General features: G+C 44.1%; 1 protein-coding gene across 1 annotated transcript; it reads right to left on the reverse strand.

Annotated features, from left to right (window-relative positions):
* Positions 1-1,618: 1,618 nt before the first annotated feature.
* cnot11 (CCR4-NOT transcription complex, subunit 11) lies at positions 1,619-14,933 on the reverse strand. Its single transcript, XM_055637159.1, has 7 exons — positions 14,481-14,933; positions 12,289-12,453; positions 11,311-11,463; positions 10,238-10,440; positions 5,910-6,112; positions 5,435-5,531; positions 1,619-2,274 (listed from the first exon to the last, which is right to left on the reverse strand). The coding sequence occupies exons 1-7, from the start codon at positions 14,797-14,799 to the stop codon at positions 2,077-2,079; spliced, it is 1,338 nt and encodes a 445-aa protein (XP_055493134.1). The 5' UTR covers positions 14,800-14,933; the 3' UTR covers positions 1,619-2,076.
* Positions 14,934-18,586: the final 3,653 nt, after the last annotated feature.

Here is an 18,586-nt window from a genome sequence, read left to right on the forward strand (position 1 = left end):
CACCCGCAGGCCCAGAGCTCCACAGCTGGACCGCAGCGCCGCCTGCCCGACCACCACGAGGCCGAGATGGCCACCATGAGGAGCAGCAACACATCCACCACTTCTCCGACCACCGAAACTGCCGCCAATGCCGATTTTCACCACCTCCCCGGACCACCGAAATTGCCATGGCTGCCAACTTTCACCGCTCGTATCTCCACTCCAGCGACTCGCCTCCCAACCGGCCACCAGTGGGCCAGAGCCGTCACCTTACCAGAGTTCCAGGCATCAGCCCCACAACTTCCACGATACAGACAGCACATGGTCAGACTCTGCTGGTTCCTAGTGCTCCTCCCCTCCTACATGCAACATTGTTAGCAAACATATCTAACAATATTTCACAATTTTTTAATCAATATACACATTATAAACGATGAAAAAAACGGCACATTATTCTGCATGATTTAATACTTTTATCATGAAAAGTGAATTTAAGGACCTATGATAAATCCAAGGACTTTCAAGGTCTTGAAAAAGTTTTAAATTCCAACTGTCAAGAACTGTACGAGCCTCGTTTAAGAAATTTCCCATGTCCACATACTGGAGAAAGTATTGCAAACAAGGACTCAGCTTTGACTGCCAATCCAATCAATCTTATTGCCTCCCCCCCCCCCCCCCCCCCCCCCCCCAGTATTGATCAACTAAAATAAAAACTGACAATTTTGCAGTATTCTTCCCACACTTCATAAAAGTGAGTTTTATTCCATACCTAAAAATGTTTGCATAATGATTTGTGAATTTGGTTAGTTCAGAAATCATAGGAACAGATGCAGGCAATTCAATCCTACTTCAAGTTTGAGTCTATGCCGCTAATAAAGTCTACTCTGCCATTCAATCATGGCTGATCTATCTGTCCCTCACAACCCTATTCTTCTTACTTCTCCCTGTAACCTTTGACAACCTTACTAATCCAGAACCTATCAATCTCCGCTTTCAAAATACCCAGTCTTGGCTTCCACAGCCGTCTGTGGCAATATATTCCACAGATTCACCACCCTCTGGCTAAAGAAATTCCTCTTCATCTCTTTTATTCTGAGGTTGTGCCCTCTGGTCCTAGACTCTCCCACAAATGGAAATATGCTATTCACATCCACTATCCAGGCCTTTTTAAAATTTAGTAAGTTTCAATTAGATCCTGCCGTATCCTTCTAATCTCCAGCAAGTCCAGGCCCGAACCGCTAAGGGCATAACAAGTGGCTGCCTATATAGCTTAACACTTAGGCTACAGTAACAGCTAAAACATGTAATTCCTATTACCAGTGGGTTACTCTGTGCAAGGGAACATAGCCATTCAAATGCTTTGTCCAATGCTTTCAGCAAGAGACTCCGCCACCATTAGGGTAATTATGGATGAGTAATAAATGCTCACCTTGCTAGTGATGCCCAAATTCCAAAAAAATTATAACAAGCATACCATTTCCAACAGCCAGAAATATATATGATTTACTTTCCATCCCCCGGAGTTCATCTGAATGTGCTTGCTGGCAAGTGAAGTACTGGCAGGAAAATGAGCAGCTCAAGTTTGCCCTGAAAATTAGCAATTAATATCCCTCAATACAAATATCAATAACCAAGTAAATGGTGCTTCATATTTCAGCATTTTAATTAAAACAAAACTTTTATAATCAATATCCATGAAGTTTCAATTTAAACATTGTTCACTTTCTTTTACTTTGGTACTTCATGAACTTTAAGTCATTAATATAACTTGCACTATGTTTATACATACAGCATCAAGAAATGAAATAAACTGGTTGTATTCTTTTAAAGAAAGTATACCCCAAATTAAATAGAAGTCAGCAAAGTGATGTTCTTTGCTATACAACTCTACCCTCCCAAAATGTGACCAAGATGCTAATCAGTATCAGTTTGTATGCTTGTATAACAAGAAAATAAATCAGGTCCCATTTGGGTAAACTTGCTGGTTACGAAAGGCTTACGGTTTTGAAACAAAACTAGTTATTTTTCAGTCGTGCACTGAAATCACATAGAAGTTCCCAATGAATTCCCGAGTTACATTGTGAAGCTTGCCTTCCTTTATTTAGATGATTTTGCTTCCGGAGGATTTTCTCCAGTATCCAGCGTTTTCAGTAACCTGAATAGGCCAGCTGCTTCTCGTATTCGGCTAAACTCAATGCAGAAGGCCTGCACTTCAATGAACAAGTCCTGGACGTTGATTATCTTGTTTCTGATTAAAGACTGGAGGAAGACACATACAAGGCGCACCAAACGGTTCTAAAAGATAACAGAGTTAGTTAAAACTTGAGCGATGTTGCTAAAATTTATCAGGTAGTCTATTTTTCAAATCTGAGAAACATAAAACTAGTACAATTTATCTGCAGTATATCTTACACAACATTACAATTGAAACAAGGGCAACACAGTGGCGCTGCAGTAGAGTAGCTGCCTTACAGCGAAGGAGTCCCGGGTTCGATCCTGACCACGTGCTGTCGTACAAAGTTTGTATGTTCTCCCCGTGACCACAAGAGTTTTCTCCAGGAGCTTCAGTCTCCCATACTCCAAAGAAGTATAGGTTGGTAGGTTAATTGGCTTTGGTAAAAATAAAGTGTCCCTAGAGCTTAGGATATTGCTAGTGTACAGGGATCGCTTTTTGGCGTGGACACGGTGGGCCGAAAGGTCTGTTTCCACGCTGCATCATTAAACTTAAAAACTAAAATAAACTGATCCTTTATTTCACCAAGTAATATTGATTCATATGGAAAATTCCACAAATACCAGCAGGGCTAATTAACCCTGCTTCCCATGCAAACCTTGACCCAGTTATATTCACAGCGTATCTCCCTTTAAACTGGAAGATCCAAACAGTTGATGCCTATATCCAAATTAGCACCAGGCCTTATTAATCCATCTTCCTCATTTTGCTGACCTACAGGTAACTGATTGAGCACTGTCTTGACTTAAGTCCTATTCTGGTTTTCAAATCTGGCTAGGTAGGCAGCGCGGTAGGCGGCGGCGTCTCTGGCCAGCAGTGGCCTCTGCAGCCTGTCCGTGTTTTATTATTTTTTGTCTGTGTTTTTATGTAGTTTTTGTTATTTTATGTTGGGGTGTGTGTGTGGGGGGATGGGGGTGGGGTGGGAGGGGGGGGGGGGGAAACTTTTGAATCTCTCCCTGCACTGGAGACCCGACCTTTTCTCGTCGGGTCTCAGGTGTCGTTGAGGCCGCAACGAGGAGCGGCCTCCAACGGGAAGAAGCCGGGGACTCTGGTGCCGACTCACCGTTGCCGTCGCGGAGCTGGCCGAGACCAGAGCGGGTGGAGCGGTGGAGGAGCGTTGCTGCTGCTGCTGCCGCTGCCGCTGCTGCTGCCGATGCGAAGGCTGCTACTGCGGGTCTGCAGACGGCGGCACCGGGAGCCCGCGGATCCCTGGAGGGAGACCGCTTTTCGGGGCTCCTGCAACGGCGACTTCTCCCGCCCGTGTTGCGGAGTTGAAGAGCTCCTGGAGCGGGGCCTGACATCACTGCCCCGCGCGGCTGGAATGGCCGCGGGACTTTGCGAGCGCACACCGGGGGCTCCAACACCAAGACCCGGTGTGCGACCTCGCACCACCCGGCGTGGCTTCAATGGCCGCGGGACAATCGCCATCGCCAGCCGGGGGCTTTGACTTTGACTCTGACATCGGGGGGGGGGGGGGGGGGGGGGGGGAGTGCAGTGGAGAGATAAGTTTTTTTGGCCTTCCATCACAGCTATGTGATGGATGTTTATGTAAAATGTAATTATGTTGTGTCTGGGGTCTATTTGTGTGTAATGTATGGCTGCAGAAACGGCATTTCGTTTGGACCTCCAGGGGTCCAAATGACAATTAAATTGACTCTGACTCTGACTCTCTACGATTTGAACCCTCCCTGTATCTGTATAGATTTCTCTGGTCTTATAGTGCACCTCTGTGCTTCTAAATGTTTTTATCTGTGCTTACCTGCCTAAAGCTGCTCAGCTTTGCCCTGTCCTGTTAGCACACTCCAAATCCTATTTTTTTCACTGGGGTAAATTTAAGCATGACAAGCACCATAATTTAAGTTCATACAGAGTATTTGGGAAACAGATTTAATCATCACAGTAAATAGAGCTGGAAAAGCAACGTAAGAATGTTAAAAATATTCAATGAGAAACTAGATTATCAAATTTAAAAGGCAATTTTAACGATGCAATAGGTTTAGAAAAATATACTGATATCAACAAGCGAGGTTTTGAACCCTAGGTAGTGGAGCCCGTTTGCTGTAGCTGGAGAGATAGGGTCCTAGACACAGCAGAAGGGACCAGCCAATTAAAGGTCAGAAAGGAGGAATTTCATCACAGAAAGGATTGGCATTCCTGCTTCGGAACACTGCATATGCTCAATTGTTTCACATATGAGGAGAACTTTTTTCACACAGAGAGTGGTGAATCTCTGGAACTCTCTGCCACAGAGGGTAGTTGAGGCCAGTTCATTGGCTATATTTAAGAGGGAGTTAGATGTGGCCCTTGTGGCCAAGGGGATCAGAGGGTATGGAGAGAAGGCAGGTACGGGATACTGAGTTGGATGATCAGCCATGATCATATTGAATGGCGGTGCAGGCTCGAAGGGCCTACTCCTGCACCTAATTTCTATGTTTCTATATTCCAGGCAGGAAAGACAGACATTTGGACACCAAGGGAATCAGGAGATTGGGGATCCCTGTCAGAATCAACGGGGCTGCACGGCCTATTTCTACTTCCACTTCTCATGTTAAGTTCTTGATGCTTTACAGAACTCTGCAAGATAAAGGGCACCAAAATGTGTTCTTTGCATGATCTTCAAAGGGGAGGGAGAGCCACACAGTGGGGTAGTGGAATAAGAATAATGCAGGACTGAATAAGAAAAATAGAAAAAGATTGAAGGTACACAGTCAGGCCAAATGGGAAAGTGGAACGTCATAAAGGAAAAAAAAATCAACCTCAAAGCCCCACCGATCACACATGCTGTAAGTAGTTTGTCTACAGCAAGCTAGTCAAACGGGGAGCAGCAGAAATTATTTAAACTATTTCTTGATGTATGCTTTAAGGCTGACCAACCCAGTAGGTACTCATCAGATCATCAGAGCTAGTAAGTCCCCTGGCGTACCGCGCAAGGCGAAGACGTCTCCTGACGTACCGCACAGCCATACCTAAACCGCATGCCTGACTCGCCTGCTGCAAAACCGGGAACCTGCCTGGAGAGTGAAGCCTGGCCCCTGAAGAGTGGAATCAGAGAGCAGGATGGAGGGAGGTGGCGGACACTGGAAAAAGGCCTGGTAAGAAGAACCAGCGTGGGTAGTATGAACCATAGAGGCATCGTCTAATAGTGTACGAGAATATAAATCCAATTTACAAAGGAGCACACATTAACAGCAGGAAAATATTAATAATGAACATGTTCATTACCTGCATGTATTTATCCTTGATCTGTTCACAAGTGGAGATACAATTTGAAATATAGAGGTGAATAAATTCTGGAGGAAGGTCAACAGCTGTGGTTAACCTACAAAGTAACCGAGAAAAGTAATCAGTTAGTTGTATTCACACCTGGACATGATGGGTTTGGCAATAAAACAAATTATAGAATTTAAGTATTTTTGAAGTTAACAGACAAGTTAAATTTTAACATGCTATATATTTTAAGCATCAGACTTCCAGAATCAAGCAAATTCATGCTGTGAATAGGTCAAAGGAAGACAGAATTGGGATTGACAGATGGATCAACAAGACACCATTAAAACAAATCCCTCACAGCACAAGCTATCCATCATTATTCAAGTTTGTACATGTTGAAGAATGTTATGTGTAGTGCATTCTAAGTGCTAATTTCTTGGGTAGTGTAGTGCTAAAATAAGGGAAGAAACAAAAGAATAGAACTCACCTATTTACAACTTCCATGGAATGAAGAGACATGTCCATATTTACAAGTACAGAAAAGTATTCTGTAATCTGGCTTGATTGCATTAGCTTCAGTAACATCTCTATTGCCACCAAGGGGTTATTTTCTACCAGATCAGGCAGCTTGACAGGAGTCAGTCCAATGTGGTAAACTAGCTTTGGATCTTTTTCTAATTCACCCAGGAGCTATTATAAAATAAATTAAGCAAAGACCTTTGTTATTTTGATGCAGTAAAATTAGTTTTTTTTTTAATTGATAAATCAAATAATTAATCATATACAAGTATAGAAGATAAAACAGTACAGCACAAGAACAGACTGTTTGTCCCTATTTTCCTGCCAAACATAACACTGTTAATCTGCCTGGAAATGAGAGAAGACATATCCTCAACGTAAACCTCAGATTGCTACATAAGAAGTTTTATGGCAATTACTCTGAAAGCAGTTAAACTTTATGCATAAAACTGAGAAATTACATTGTAATTATTCAAAACTTACTAAATATTTAATACATAAATTAAAAGATCAAGCCTATTTTCAACATTAAACATACATTAAATGTACATTAAACCACTATTGTAATCCCTTTATGGCCTCAGATTCCATTCTTCAATTCTGGTCTCCTAACCTCTCTCTCCCCCAACCGTGACAACTGCGTTCAGCTACCGAGGTGCCAAATTCAAGAGTTACATAGAAAATATAGCACAAGAACAGGCCCTTCCGTTCACAACATCTGTTCTGAACATGATGCCAAGACCAGCTCTTATCTGCCTGCACATAATCCATATCCCTTTGTTTCCTTCTCTAAGCTTCTTAAAAACCATTATCGTATTAACCTCAACCTCCAGCCCCAGAAATGCATTCCAGGCACCACCTTCTGTGCAAACAATATTTCCCAACATTTTGTTTAAACTTTGTCCCTCTCACCTTAAAGTTATGCCCTCTAACGTAGCCTAATGAAAGTCCTACGCCTCGACCCATGAAAGCAAGCATACCATATGCCTACTCTACCACTCTAATTGTATTACCATTTTCAGGGAGTTATGGGCTTGGACCCAAAGATCCCTCTGTACATCAATGCTGTTAAGGGTTGCGCTATTAATTGTACAGTTTCCCCTTCCATTTGACCTCCAAAAGTGCAATACAGCACATTTGCTCAGATTAAACACCACTTGCTAGTTCCCTGCACATTTTTGTATCTGATCTATATCCCACTGAGGTCCCTGCGAAACTCCACTTGTCACAGACCACCAGCCTGAATATTGTCCCTCCATCACAACCCTCTACCTTCTATCAGTGAGCTACTTCTGAATCCATACCACCAAGTCATTGTTAATCCCATGCATCTTCTGGACCAGCCTACCATGGAGGACTTTATCAATTGCCTTACTAAAATCCATGTAGAGAACATCCACTACTCTACCCTCAATCAGGTTTATCACCTCCTCAAAAGCTCAACCTAGTTAGTAAGACACAAACTGCCGTGTACTCAGCCATGCTAATTAACCCATTCTCTTCCAACTGGGAGTAAATCATATTCGGAAGAATTCTCTCCAATGACTTCCTTTCAGGCCTATAATTCCCAGGATTCTCTCTACTTCATTCTTAAATGAAGGGACAACATTGGACCATAAGACATTGGAGCAGAATTTGGTCATTTAGCCCACCCTAGTGCTCTGCAAGAGCCCAACACCACCTCCTTCTTAATCACAAATTGCCTGTACATATTAATATTCTGCACACTTATCTCACTGTCTTCCATGTCCTTCTCCTTGGTGAAAACAGGTGTAAAGTACTTGTTTAGTACCTTGCTACATCTCCAGACTCCTAGCACAATTTCCCTCCTTTATCAGTGAGTGGTTCTATCGTGACCCTCATTACCCTCTTGTACTTAATGCAGGCACAAAAAGCATTAGGTTTTTTTTTAAAATCTGGCTCGCCAAAGCCATTCGTGGCCCCTTTTAGCCATTCTAGTCACCCGTGAGTTCTTTCCTCCTTTCTTTATATTCCTGAAATACCCTGTCTGATTCTATTCTCTTAAACCAAATGTACAACCTTTTTGGTCAATTAAGGTCCCCTACTTTGCCACCTGTATCCCTCCTCCTCACTGGAACATCGATCAACTGGTTTAAACGATTCTCACATGTCATACATGAACTTACCCAAGAACAACTGCTCCTAACGTACCCTCCTGAGCAACTGCTTTACCTTACTCCAATTTAGTACCTCCCCCAAGGTCCAGCCTTCTTCCTATTCTAAACAATCTTAAAACAAATGGAGTTGTGATCACTATGCCCAAACTGCTCTTCCACTGAAACACCAGGCACCTGGCCAGGCCTATTTCCCAGCACAAAGTCCAGTATGTTCTCTTCTCAAGTTGGATTATCCACAAACTGTTTCAAGAAACCCTCTTGAATACACCTTAGAAATTTTGCCCTTTGGCATTGAGCAAGTCCCAGTCAATATTGGGGAAGTCATCACCCACTGACAACCCTGTGCTTTGGCATCTTTCAGTAATCTGTTTACATATGTTTCTCTATCTAATTCCATTAGAGTGCTTGCATCTTTCTTATTTCTAAGCTCTACCCAAATCACCTAAGTGGACGAACCCTCCAGTATGTCCTCTCTAATTGTCACCGCGACAGTCTCCCTGAATAGTAGCACAACTCCTTTACCTCTTTTGCCTCCCTCTTAGCCACACCTGAAACATCAAAACCTCGGAACATTGAGCCACAAGCCATGTACCGTTGCAACCATGTTTCCACTATGACCACATTAGTCCCAAGCACTGATCCAGAACAAGTCCATCTGCTTTTCCACAATAGTCCTTGCATTAAAATAAACACACTTCAGCTTATCAGCGATCACCATGCTCCTTTTCCTCTCCCTTCCCGTCTTTTCTTTGAGACTAACTGGTCCTAACATCTACCTTCCCATCACTCTTTCCAACTTCTCACCTACTCCTCTGGTTCCACCCCACTGCCGCTAGTTTAAACCCTCCTGAGTAGCACTAGCGAACCTCCCTGCAAGGATATTGGGATCCCTGCAGTTCAGAAACAACCCATCCTTCTTCCCTAATCTCTTTAATTCTGCATCTTCTTTAGCGAAATCTTTTGGCCAGCTGCACAATTTTAAATCGGTGTCAAATCTTGCCTGACATCTGGTGTTATGAAATGTAATGGGACAATTTACTGCAAAAAGCCATGCAAAAGCAAGTTGTTGCTTTGGTAGACTATAGTAATAAATATAGAAATGGATGTCAGGTAAAAGTGAACTCAAAATAATTTTCTCCTTTTCCCCTATGATGTTTGCTCCGAGCACAGTTAGTCTTGCCAACTTATCTTGCATAAACTACTAATTAATAGTCCTAATTAACCAGTGTGATGTTTTCTTTGGAATCTCACGATGTGGTTTACTGAAGACTAACTTCTGTATTAGTTCTGCTTTTCCTTTGTTATTCATCCACCATAATCCAGTTCTCTCATTTGCATTAATTTTCATAGAGGGCTGGATAATCATTTAGAGCAAGGGTTCCCAACCTGGGGTAAATTCTCCCCCAGGGGGTACATTTTGCCTACCCAAGGGGTAAATTTGTTGATTCTGGATTTGTACATATATTTTCTCATTGACTGACTGTGCTTGGTGCTGGTAATTACCAGTTGAGATTGTGATGATTGGGTTTTAAAGATGTTGTTGCACCCTCCATACCTTTTGTACTGCTTGCATCCCTGTGAAGGATTGATGAAATCCCTATTGTTTTTATATCTGTCAAAATCCTGCCTGTATACGTCTCATTCTTCCAACAGTTGGGGGAGAGTAGGTAATCTTAGTGTTCTCCCAAGAGTTTGATTTCTCTACTTTTCTCAGTTCCACTGCATGTTGATTTTTTACGCATATCATCCTTATTCAGGTGTAATTGTTTCTTTCATATTTCTCTCACCTTCAGGCAATTTTCAAAATTGGGTTCAATACTTATTGCTGTATTCTCTAATGGTCTATTCTCTTGCCTATTTTGGAATGCATAGTTATAGACAAGTACCTTGAATACGAGAAATTCACGACCTTTCTTATATAAGCTAATCTACTTACCCCAATCCATGCAAGACTTAAAACCCACATTAAAACCACTCTACCTTTCCCAGCTTTATGATCACTTACTATCTGGTCATGAGAGTTGTCACTTAATAGCAAATATGATATCAGGATTTACCACATGGTTCTGGCAATCAGAGCTGCAATTTCCAAACAAAGAATATTGGTGGTGTATTGTATCGATGGTCCTAATGATCCAGCCGTTTGATTTTCAATTACCTGTGTTTGTTGCTGTGCAGACAAGGGACTCTTGAAGGCCTTTGCCATGATGCGCTTAATTTCCACCCCAGTGCTGTTTTTAACACACATGGTTTTATCCCATTGGATTGTATGATCAGGTTCTGTGGGGTTTAGCCAAGCTAGCTCATCTTCACATACATGAAGTGGAGGAGCAGGCCGAATAAACTCTGGCCGAAAGTGACCTTCACACGAGAGAAAAAGAACCGTGATTAATTTTACTATTCCACTGGAACAAAAATTGATAATAAAAATGTATTAGCCTGGAATTTCCTGATAATTGCCCATAATTCAGTATGGCTCTCCAGCACAACCCACATAACTCTATAGAAGTTCATGATTTTCTCATAATTGAGTCCACGTGCACATCCACCATTCTGATTGCACCCTTACAATGGACTCCTTGGATTGGCTTCAAATTTCCTGCCATTCCACTAATTACTTTCTTAACATCGAGCAATATTTACAATCAGGGAAATTAAATATGTCTTTTTTTTAGAAATAAAAGACAAACTATTTATTTTCTTTAACAACTTCAAAGAAAGCTTCTTGGCGGTCCAGTTTTCTTTTTCCTCCAACATTTTACCAGCTAAGCACTTCACTGCCCATATTATAGGAGTCAATGCAGAGTGAAATACTGAATACTCTTAATGTGCAGAAGATCTTCCTCAAGTTAACACGAGTAAAATCCCTAGGAATCATGCAATACAGGTAACTTTTGCAGGATTGCAAATCACTCTGCACGCATCAATGAAGTGGCCATTAGCATGGTAATGCAGCCAAACATCTTTTTTGCTTCTTTCCATGTGCAACGGTACTCCATTTGCCTGGTGAACTAGATGGCCTCAATGTTAATGATGATGGCCATTTATGAAATTATTTACTACTAACTTGGTCCCACACAAGAAAGGATGGCTTTCTGTGCTAAGTAACTTGTCATAACAAAAGCTAGTAAAACAAATTAATTTAATGTACTGTACAAGTTGAACTCACGTTTTGCGTAAGAGTCAAACATTTTAAATTCTTTTTTTGGATATCAATTTAAGAGCACCTACTTTCTATTGGTGGCCTTGGTCCACTCACTAAAGCCTCTATGATTTGAGTTGCGACAGAACTGTCAAATCCCGAATTAGAAGAGTCGGGATCAGGATCGGGGAGTATACTTGGAAAACTGGCTTTGCTCTGTGTTGGCAATTCAGACTGGCGCTCTGCAGAATAAATAAAAGATTAGGCACAAAAATGTACAAACAATATTCAGAAAACATCATACAGTTCCTTACAAAAATCATCTAAAACCTATAAATCTTTAAACAGAAGTAATTCTGTAAAGGCTGCAGAATTGAACTAATGAACAATTCTCCTGTCAATCACATTGGAATAAGTGACTGAGATTGACTTTGTAATAATCCTTCATTTCATTTTTTTGGAAACAACGTCCTTCCTATTTTGAAAGAGGTTGCAGTAGTTACTGTCACGTTTGCTGTTGTTTCTCTTTAAGCAGACTATTTTCATGAGTGTATTAACTTTGTTTATTATACAATGGATTAGCCATCTTGTTGTGTGCAATGTCTCTATAGTCCATTGATAATACTATTTCAGCCTTTTCTGTACTTCATAATAACACACAACACACTACAATTTAATGTCCCTTATAGCTTTACCAATTTTATTTTTGTAAATCAGTTTAGAATTGCCTAAATATGACAGTATTTTGAAATTTTGTTTCAATCTGCTACATTTTGTTGAGTAGATAAATGAGCAGAGGCAGGCTACAACAATAAAGCAAAATCCTAACAATTCCAGTCAGAGGCAGGTTGGTTTCTTTTTTGTATTGCTAAAGTTTCTGAATCTTGTCAGTGATTCTAGCAATTATTGGTATAAAAAAAATACTCTATATGATAACTGCAGTCTACATTTTGTGAGTTGCGAAAAGAGTACGCATTCATAAGGTAACAATAGAATGTATTCTTGGCTTTGCAGGCAAGGTACTGTGGCTACAGCTTTGTAAAAAGGAAAATAACAATTTCACTCACCTGCTAAGGCCAGTTGCAAGCCACTAATGTCTACATTCTGAGGCATGTTACCGACATCCATACATGCAATCTGACGGGGAGTCTTCTTAAAAAGTTCTCTTGGGGGAGCCAGCATTAACTGAGAGAGGAAAAACTTCTCCGGAGGTGTAATAGGTGGCAAAAACCCTGTAATACAAAGCAAGGCTTGACTTGAATTTATTACACAAGGATGATTAAACGTTAGCAACTCCAAAGCATGTAAAGTCCAAATATTATCCCAAATAATTCTGAATATTGATTGATTGTGATATATATATATATATATATATATATATATATAAATATATATATATATAATGGACTTTTCATTTTATTTGCAATCTTAAGAATTCTAATTACCCAGAGGAATTTTCTTGGAAGACAATTGTTACTAAAATAGCAGATTTGACTCATGTGTCTGAAATGCCTATTGTGCATTCATTCTTTGATGGAAAACACCACCGCGCAGCTAGCCCTCAGTTTAACCTCAACTGCAATGTTCATGTTGTAGGTCTGTGATGAAGGTCGACATATTTTCTGCATTATGCATGGAGACAGTTGTAAACAAGTCACAGTACAGCTAGCCCATGCTGAATACCTTGACATTTTCCAACAGTGATTAGATTTATATTACAAGTGTTAAAAACGTTCTGAAAGGAGTCTGCACATCATATTCACAAGTCATCCTCAAGTATATCTATCTCATCCAGTACCAATTACTTAAATGTAACTCGTCTTTCAAACAGGCAAGAATTTACTCAATTAGCAGCTGAACTACAGCTGTATTATGGGAGACATGTTTTACCATTTAATCCAATATGTCTTTAAAGCGAAATGCCGTACCTTTCATCTACCCAGGGAATTCACCTCTACCATCATGTTGGAGGGCTATATACCACCCTAACCTAATTGCAAGGTGACACTGGGCGAATTATACACAGTCATCAATTACCGAATTGAAACTCACTGAATAGGGAAAGGCCTGGACAGAATTGATGTGGGGAGGATGTTTCCACTAGTCGGAGAGTCAAGGACCAGAGGGCAAAGCCTCAGAATAAAAGGACGTACCTTTAGAAAGGAGACGAGGAGGAATTTATTTTGTCAGTGGTGAATCTGTGCAGTTAATTGTCACAGATGGCTGTGGAGTACGTCATCGGGCATTTTTAAAGCGGAGATTGACAGGTTTTTGTTTAGTAAGGGCGTCAAACGTTACAAGAAGAAGGTATGAGAATGGGTTGAGAGAGAAAGATAGACGAGCCATGATTGAACAGCAGAGTAGACTCAAAGGGCAAATGGCCTAATTCTGCTATTGAAATCGTTAATAGTGGTAGCCACTATTTACACCCAGATAGGGCCATTCTGCCTCTCTTCACTCTCCTCTCACACAGATGGAGCATTTTCCACTTCCCTGTACCCTCCTGCCCTGATAGGCCAATTTCCTTCTCTCCCTCCTCCCCACCTGGGCAATTTCACCTTCAGCAGCACTTCTCCCTCTCACAACTCCCACTTTTCCCCTTTTTCCTCTTCTACTGCTCAGAAGTGACAGCATCCACTTCTACCCAGCCTTAATTTCTGTCCCCCAGAAGGAGCACCCAGTTCCCTAGTATCCTTTTTGTCTCCCCCAACGCTGGCCAGCATCCCCCTTCTCCGCCTCTCCCCAGACAGGCGGATATCCACCTTTCTCTCCGCCATCTACCCACTTTCAATCTTTCTTCCTTCATCATCCCTTCTTCTCCACAAGTGAGTCCCCACTCTGGTCAGGATTGCAGCTCCCACCTTTACACCAGTAAACACCCTGGATTGCAAAGCATAGAAACAAGGAACCACAGATGCTGGTTTACACAATGCTGGAGTAAGTCAGCGGGTCAGACAGTACCTCTGGAGAACAGGAATAGTTGTCGGAACCCTTCTTCACACAGATTCTTCAGTCTGAAGAAGGGTCCCCAACCCAAATGTCAACTATTCCGAGAAAGACACATAGATAGAACCATTGATTGAAACTATTCATAGATTCATAACTATTCATGTTCTCCAGAGATGCTGCCTGACCCGCTGAGTTACTCCAGCACTTTATGCCCTGGATTGCAATGTACAGGGAAGGAGTGAAAGTGACTTTCTGCAATGCGAGGGCTGGACACAGCGTCCAGACGGAGTATGTGGCGATGCCCGCTCACCGAGCAGCGGCCTGTCCGGGTCCTCGGCCGCCGTGCCCGCGTTCAGCAGGTGTGCGAAGACAGCGGCGAAGGGGTTGGCGGCCAGCGGCTCGGTGCGATACATCTCCCAGAGCAGGTAGAGTGCGGTGAGGCGCTGCTGGGGGCTGGGCAGCAGGTCGGGCTGTTGCAGCAACATGACGAGCGTGGAGCCGAGGCGGAAGTGGTCGTGTTTGCCGAAGTAGTGGTGGAAAGCCGTGGACAGGCCCTCGAAAGTGTTGCTGGTCGCCTCCTCGCAGATGATGCCGATCAGGCTGCTCAGCTCCTTGGGAGCCAGCGTCATGGTCACCAGGGCCAGGGCCAGGGGCAGGGGAGCCCGCCGCCGCCACCGCCGCCGCAGCCGCCACCGCCTTCACCGGCCCGGAGCATCAAACATCCGCTCGGCTGCAACGGCGGGCGAGTAGGCCGCGGGAACTGCCGCAAACCGACGCGCTCACTGCTCACGCCAGCGGGCTGCGCGCCACTGTCGCAAAGCCAAGCGCGGCCGTTGGTGACGCACACCGTCTGGTCTCGTCTCGTGCCCGCGCGTCGTGCTCGTGCCCGCGCGTCGTGCTCGTGCCCGGACGTCGAGCTCGTGCCCGGACGCGGAGCACCAACTTCAACCCAGTGGGAACAGACAACATCTCTGGAGAAACTGGGTATTGTGTGTATAGGCCAATTGTGTTGCTGCAAGAAACAGTGGCATTGTTCTGAAGGCAGACAGACACAAAATGCTGGAGTAACAGTCGCAGCTTAAGAATAAGATGAGGGGGAAAAAAAAAAAAACATCTTCACCCAGAGAGTTGTGAATCTGTGGAATTCTCTGCCACAGAAGGCAGTGGAGGTCAATTCACTGGATGTTTTCCAGACAGAGTTATGCCCCTGTCCCACTTAGGAAACCTGAACGGAAACCTCTGGGGACTTTGTGCCCCACCCAAGGTTTTCGTGCGGTTCCCGGAGGTTTTTGTCAGTCTCCCTAACTGCTTCCACTACCTGCAACCTCCAGGAACCGCACGGAAACCTTGGGTGGGACGCAAAGTCTCCAGAGGTCCGTTCAGGATTCCTAAGTGGTACAGGGGCAAAAGAAAGCTCTTAGGGCTAACGGAATCAAGGGATATGGGGAGAAAACAGGAACAGGGTACTGATTTTAGATGACCGGCCATGATCATATTGAATGTCGGTGATAACTTGAAGGGCCGAATGGCCTACTACTGCACCTATTTTCTATGTTTCTATGTAACTCAGTGGGACAGGCAGCATCTCGGGAGAGAAGGAATGGGTGACGTTTCGGGCCGAGACCCTTCTTCAGACTGATGTGGGGACTCCGGTGGGCAGCGCGACTCTGGTCAGCAGCGGCCTCTGCAGTCTGTCCGCGTTTTATTATTTTCTGTCTGTGTTTTTGGTAGTTTTTGTTATTTTTTTTGTTGGGTGTGTGTGTGTGGGGGGGGGGGGGTGGGGTGGGGTGGGGAGGGGAGGGAAACTTTTTATGAGGTGCTCTCTCCCTGCACGGGAGACCCGACCTTTTCTCGTCGGGTTTCCGTTGTCGTTGGGGCCACAACGAGGAGCGGCCTCCAACAGGAAGAGACCGGGGACTCTGGTGCTACGACTAACCGTCACCGTCGCGAGGCTGGCCGAGTCTGGAGCGGTGGAGGAGCGCTGCTGCTGCTGCTGCTGCGGCCCGACCGGAGAGTCGGAGGCTCCAACGGCAGGTCTGTGGACGGCGGCACCGGGAGCCCGCGGGTCCCTGGAGGGAGACCGCTTTTCAGGGCTCTCGCAACGGCGACTTCCCCCGCCCGAGTTGCGGGGTTGAAGAGCTCCTGGAGCGGGGCCTACATCACTGCCCCGCGTGGCTTGGAATGGTCGCGGGACTCTGCGAGCGCACGCCGGGGGCTCTAACACCAAGACCCGGTGTGCGACCTCGCACCACCCGGCGTGGCTTTAATGGCCGCGGGACAATCGCCATCGCCAGCCGGGGGCTTTGACTTTGACTCTGACATGGGGGGGGGGAGAGTGCAGTGGAGAGATAAGTTTATTTGGCCTTCCATCACAGCGATGTGATGGATGTTTATGTAAATTATGTTGTGTCTTGGGTCTATGTGTTTGTAATGTATGGCTGCAGAAACGGCATTTCAAGGGGTCCAAATGACAATGAAATGTATCTTGTATCTTGTATGTCAGGGGAGAGGGTGGTACATAGACAAGGAAGTGTAAGGTATGAAAACGGGACAAAGAAACTGGTCAGAGAACTGGGAAGGAGGAGGGGATGGAGAGAGAGGAAAAGCAAGAGTTCGAGAAGTCAATGTCCATACTGTTGGGGTGTCAGCTGCCCAGGCAAAATATGAGGTGCTGATCCTCCAATTTGGACAGGAAGGTCAGGGTGGGAATGGGAGGGGGAAGTTAAAGTGTTTAGCAACCACTAACTTCAAGTAGCCCTTGCTTCCCCTCTTTTTTTATTTTTATAAATAGTTGCAGGAGGAGGCCATTTAGCCCTTCGAGCCTGCACCGCCATTCATTGTGATCATGGCTGATCGTCCCCTATCAATAACCCGTGCCTGCCTTCTCCCCATATCCCTCGACTCCACTAGCCCCTAGAACTCTATCTAACTCTCTCTTAAATCCATCCAGTGACTTGGCCTCCACTGCCTTCTGTGGCAGGGAATTCCATAAATTCACAACTCTCTGGGTGAAAAAGTTTTTTCTCACTTCAGTCTTAAATGACCTCCCCCTTTATTCTAAGACCGTGGCCGCTGATTCTGGACTCGCCCAACATTGGGACCATTTTTCCTGCAACTAGTTTGTCCAGTCCTTTTATAATTTTATATGTTTCTATAAGATCCTCCCTCATCCTTCTGAACTCCAGTGAATACAATCCTAGTCTTTTCAATCTTTCCTCATATGACAGTCCCGCCATCCCAGGGATCAAACTCGTGAACCTACGCTGCACTGCCTCAATCACAAGGATGTCCTTCCGCAAATTAGGAGACCAAAACTGTACACAATACTCCAGATGTGGTCTCACCAGAGCCCTATACAACTGCAGAAGAACCTCTTTACTCTTATACTGAAATCCTCTTGTTATGAAGGCCAACATTCTATTAGCTTTCTTCACTGCCTGCTGTACCTGTAAGCCAACTTTCAGTGACCGATGAACAAGGACGCCCAGGTCTCGCTGCACCTCCCCCTTACCTAACCTAATGGAGATAATAATCTGCCCCCTTGTTTTTGCCGCCAAAGTGGATAACCTCACATTTATCTATATTATACTGCCCACTCACTCAACCTGTCCAGGTCACCCTGCAACCTCCTAACATCCTCTTCACAGTTCACACTGCCTCCCAGCTTTGTGTCATCCGCAAACTTGCTAGTGCTCCTAATTCCCTCTTCCAAATCATTAATATATATGGTAAACAGTTGCGGCCCCAACACCGAGCCTTGCGGCACTCCACTCGCCACTGCCTGCCATTCTGAAAAGGACCCGTTCACTCCTACTCTTTGCTTCCAGTCTGCCAACCAATTTTCTATCCATGTCAACACCCTACCCCCAACACCATGTGCTCTAATTTTAGTCACCAGTCTCCCATGCGGGACCTTATTAAAGGCTTTCTGAAAGTCTAGATTACACTACATCCACTGGCACCCTTCATCCATTTTACTTGTCACATCCTCATAAAATTCCAGAAGATTAGTCAAGCATGATTCCCTTTCATAAATCCATGTTGACTTGGACTAATCCTTTTACTGCTATCCAAATGCCCCATTATTACCTCTTTAATAATTGACTCCAGCATCTTTCCCACCACCGAAGTCAGGCTAACTGGTCTGCAATTCCCCGTTTTCTCTCTCGCTCCTTTCTTGAAAAGTGGGATAACATTAGCTATCCTCCAATCTACATGAACTGATCCTGAATCTATTGAACATTGGAAAATGATCACCAATGCATCCACTATTTCTAGAGCTACCTCCCTGAGGACCCTGGGATGCAGACCATCAGGTCCAGGGGATTTATCATCCTTCAGTCCCATTAGCCTACCCAATACTATTTCTCACCTAATGAACATTTATTTCAGTTCCTCTACCCACTTTGTCCTCTG

Source organism: Leucoraja erinacea, chromosome 6, assembly GCF_028641065.1.
Source record: "Leucoraja erinacea ecotype New England chromosome 6, Leri_hhj_1, whole genome shotgun sequence".
Taxonomy (NCBI): domain Eukaryota; kingdom Metazoa; phylum Chordata; class Chondrichthyes; order Rajiformes; family Rajidae; genus Leucoraja; species Leucoraja erinaceus.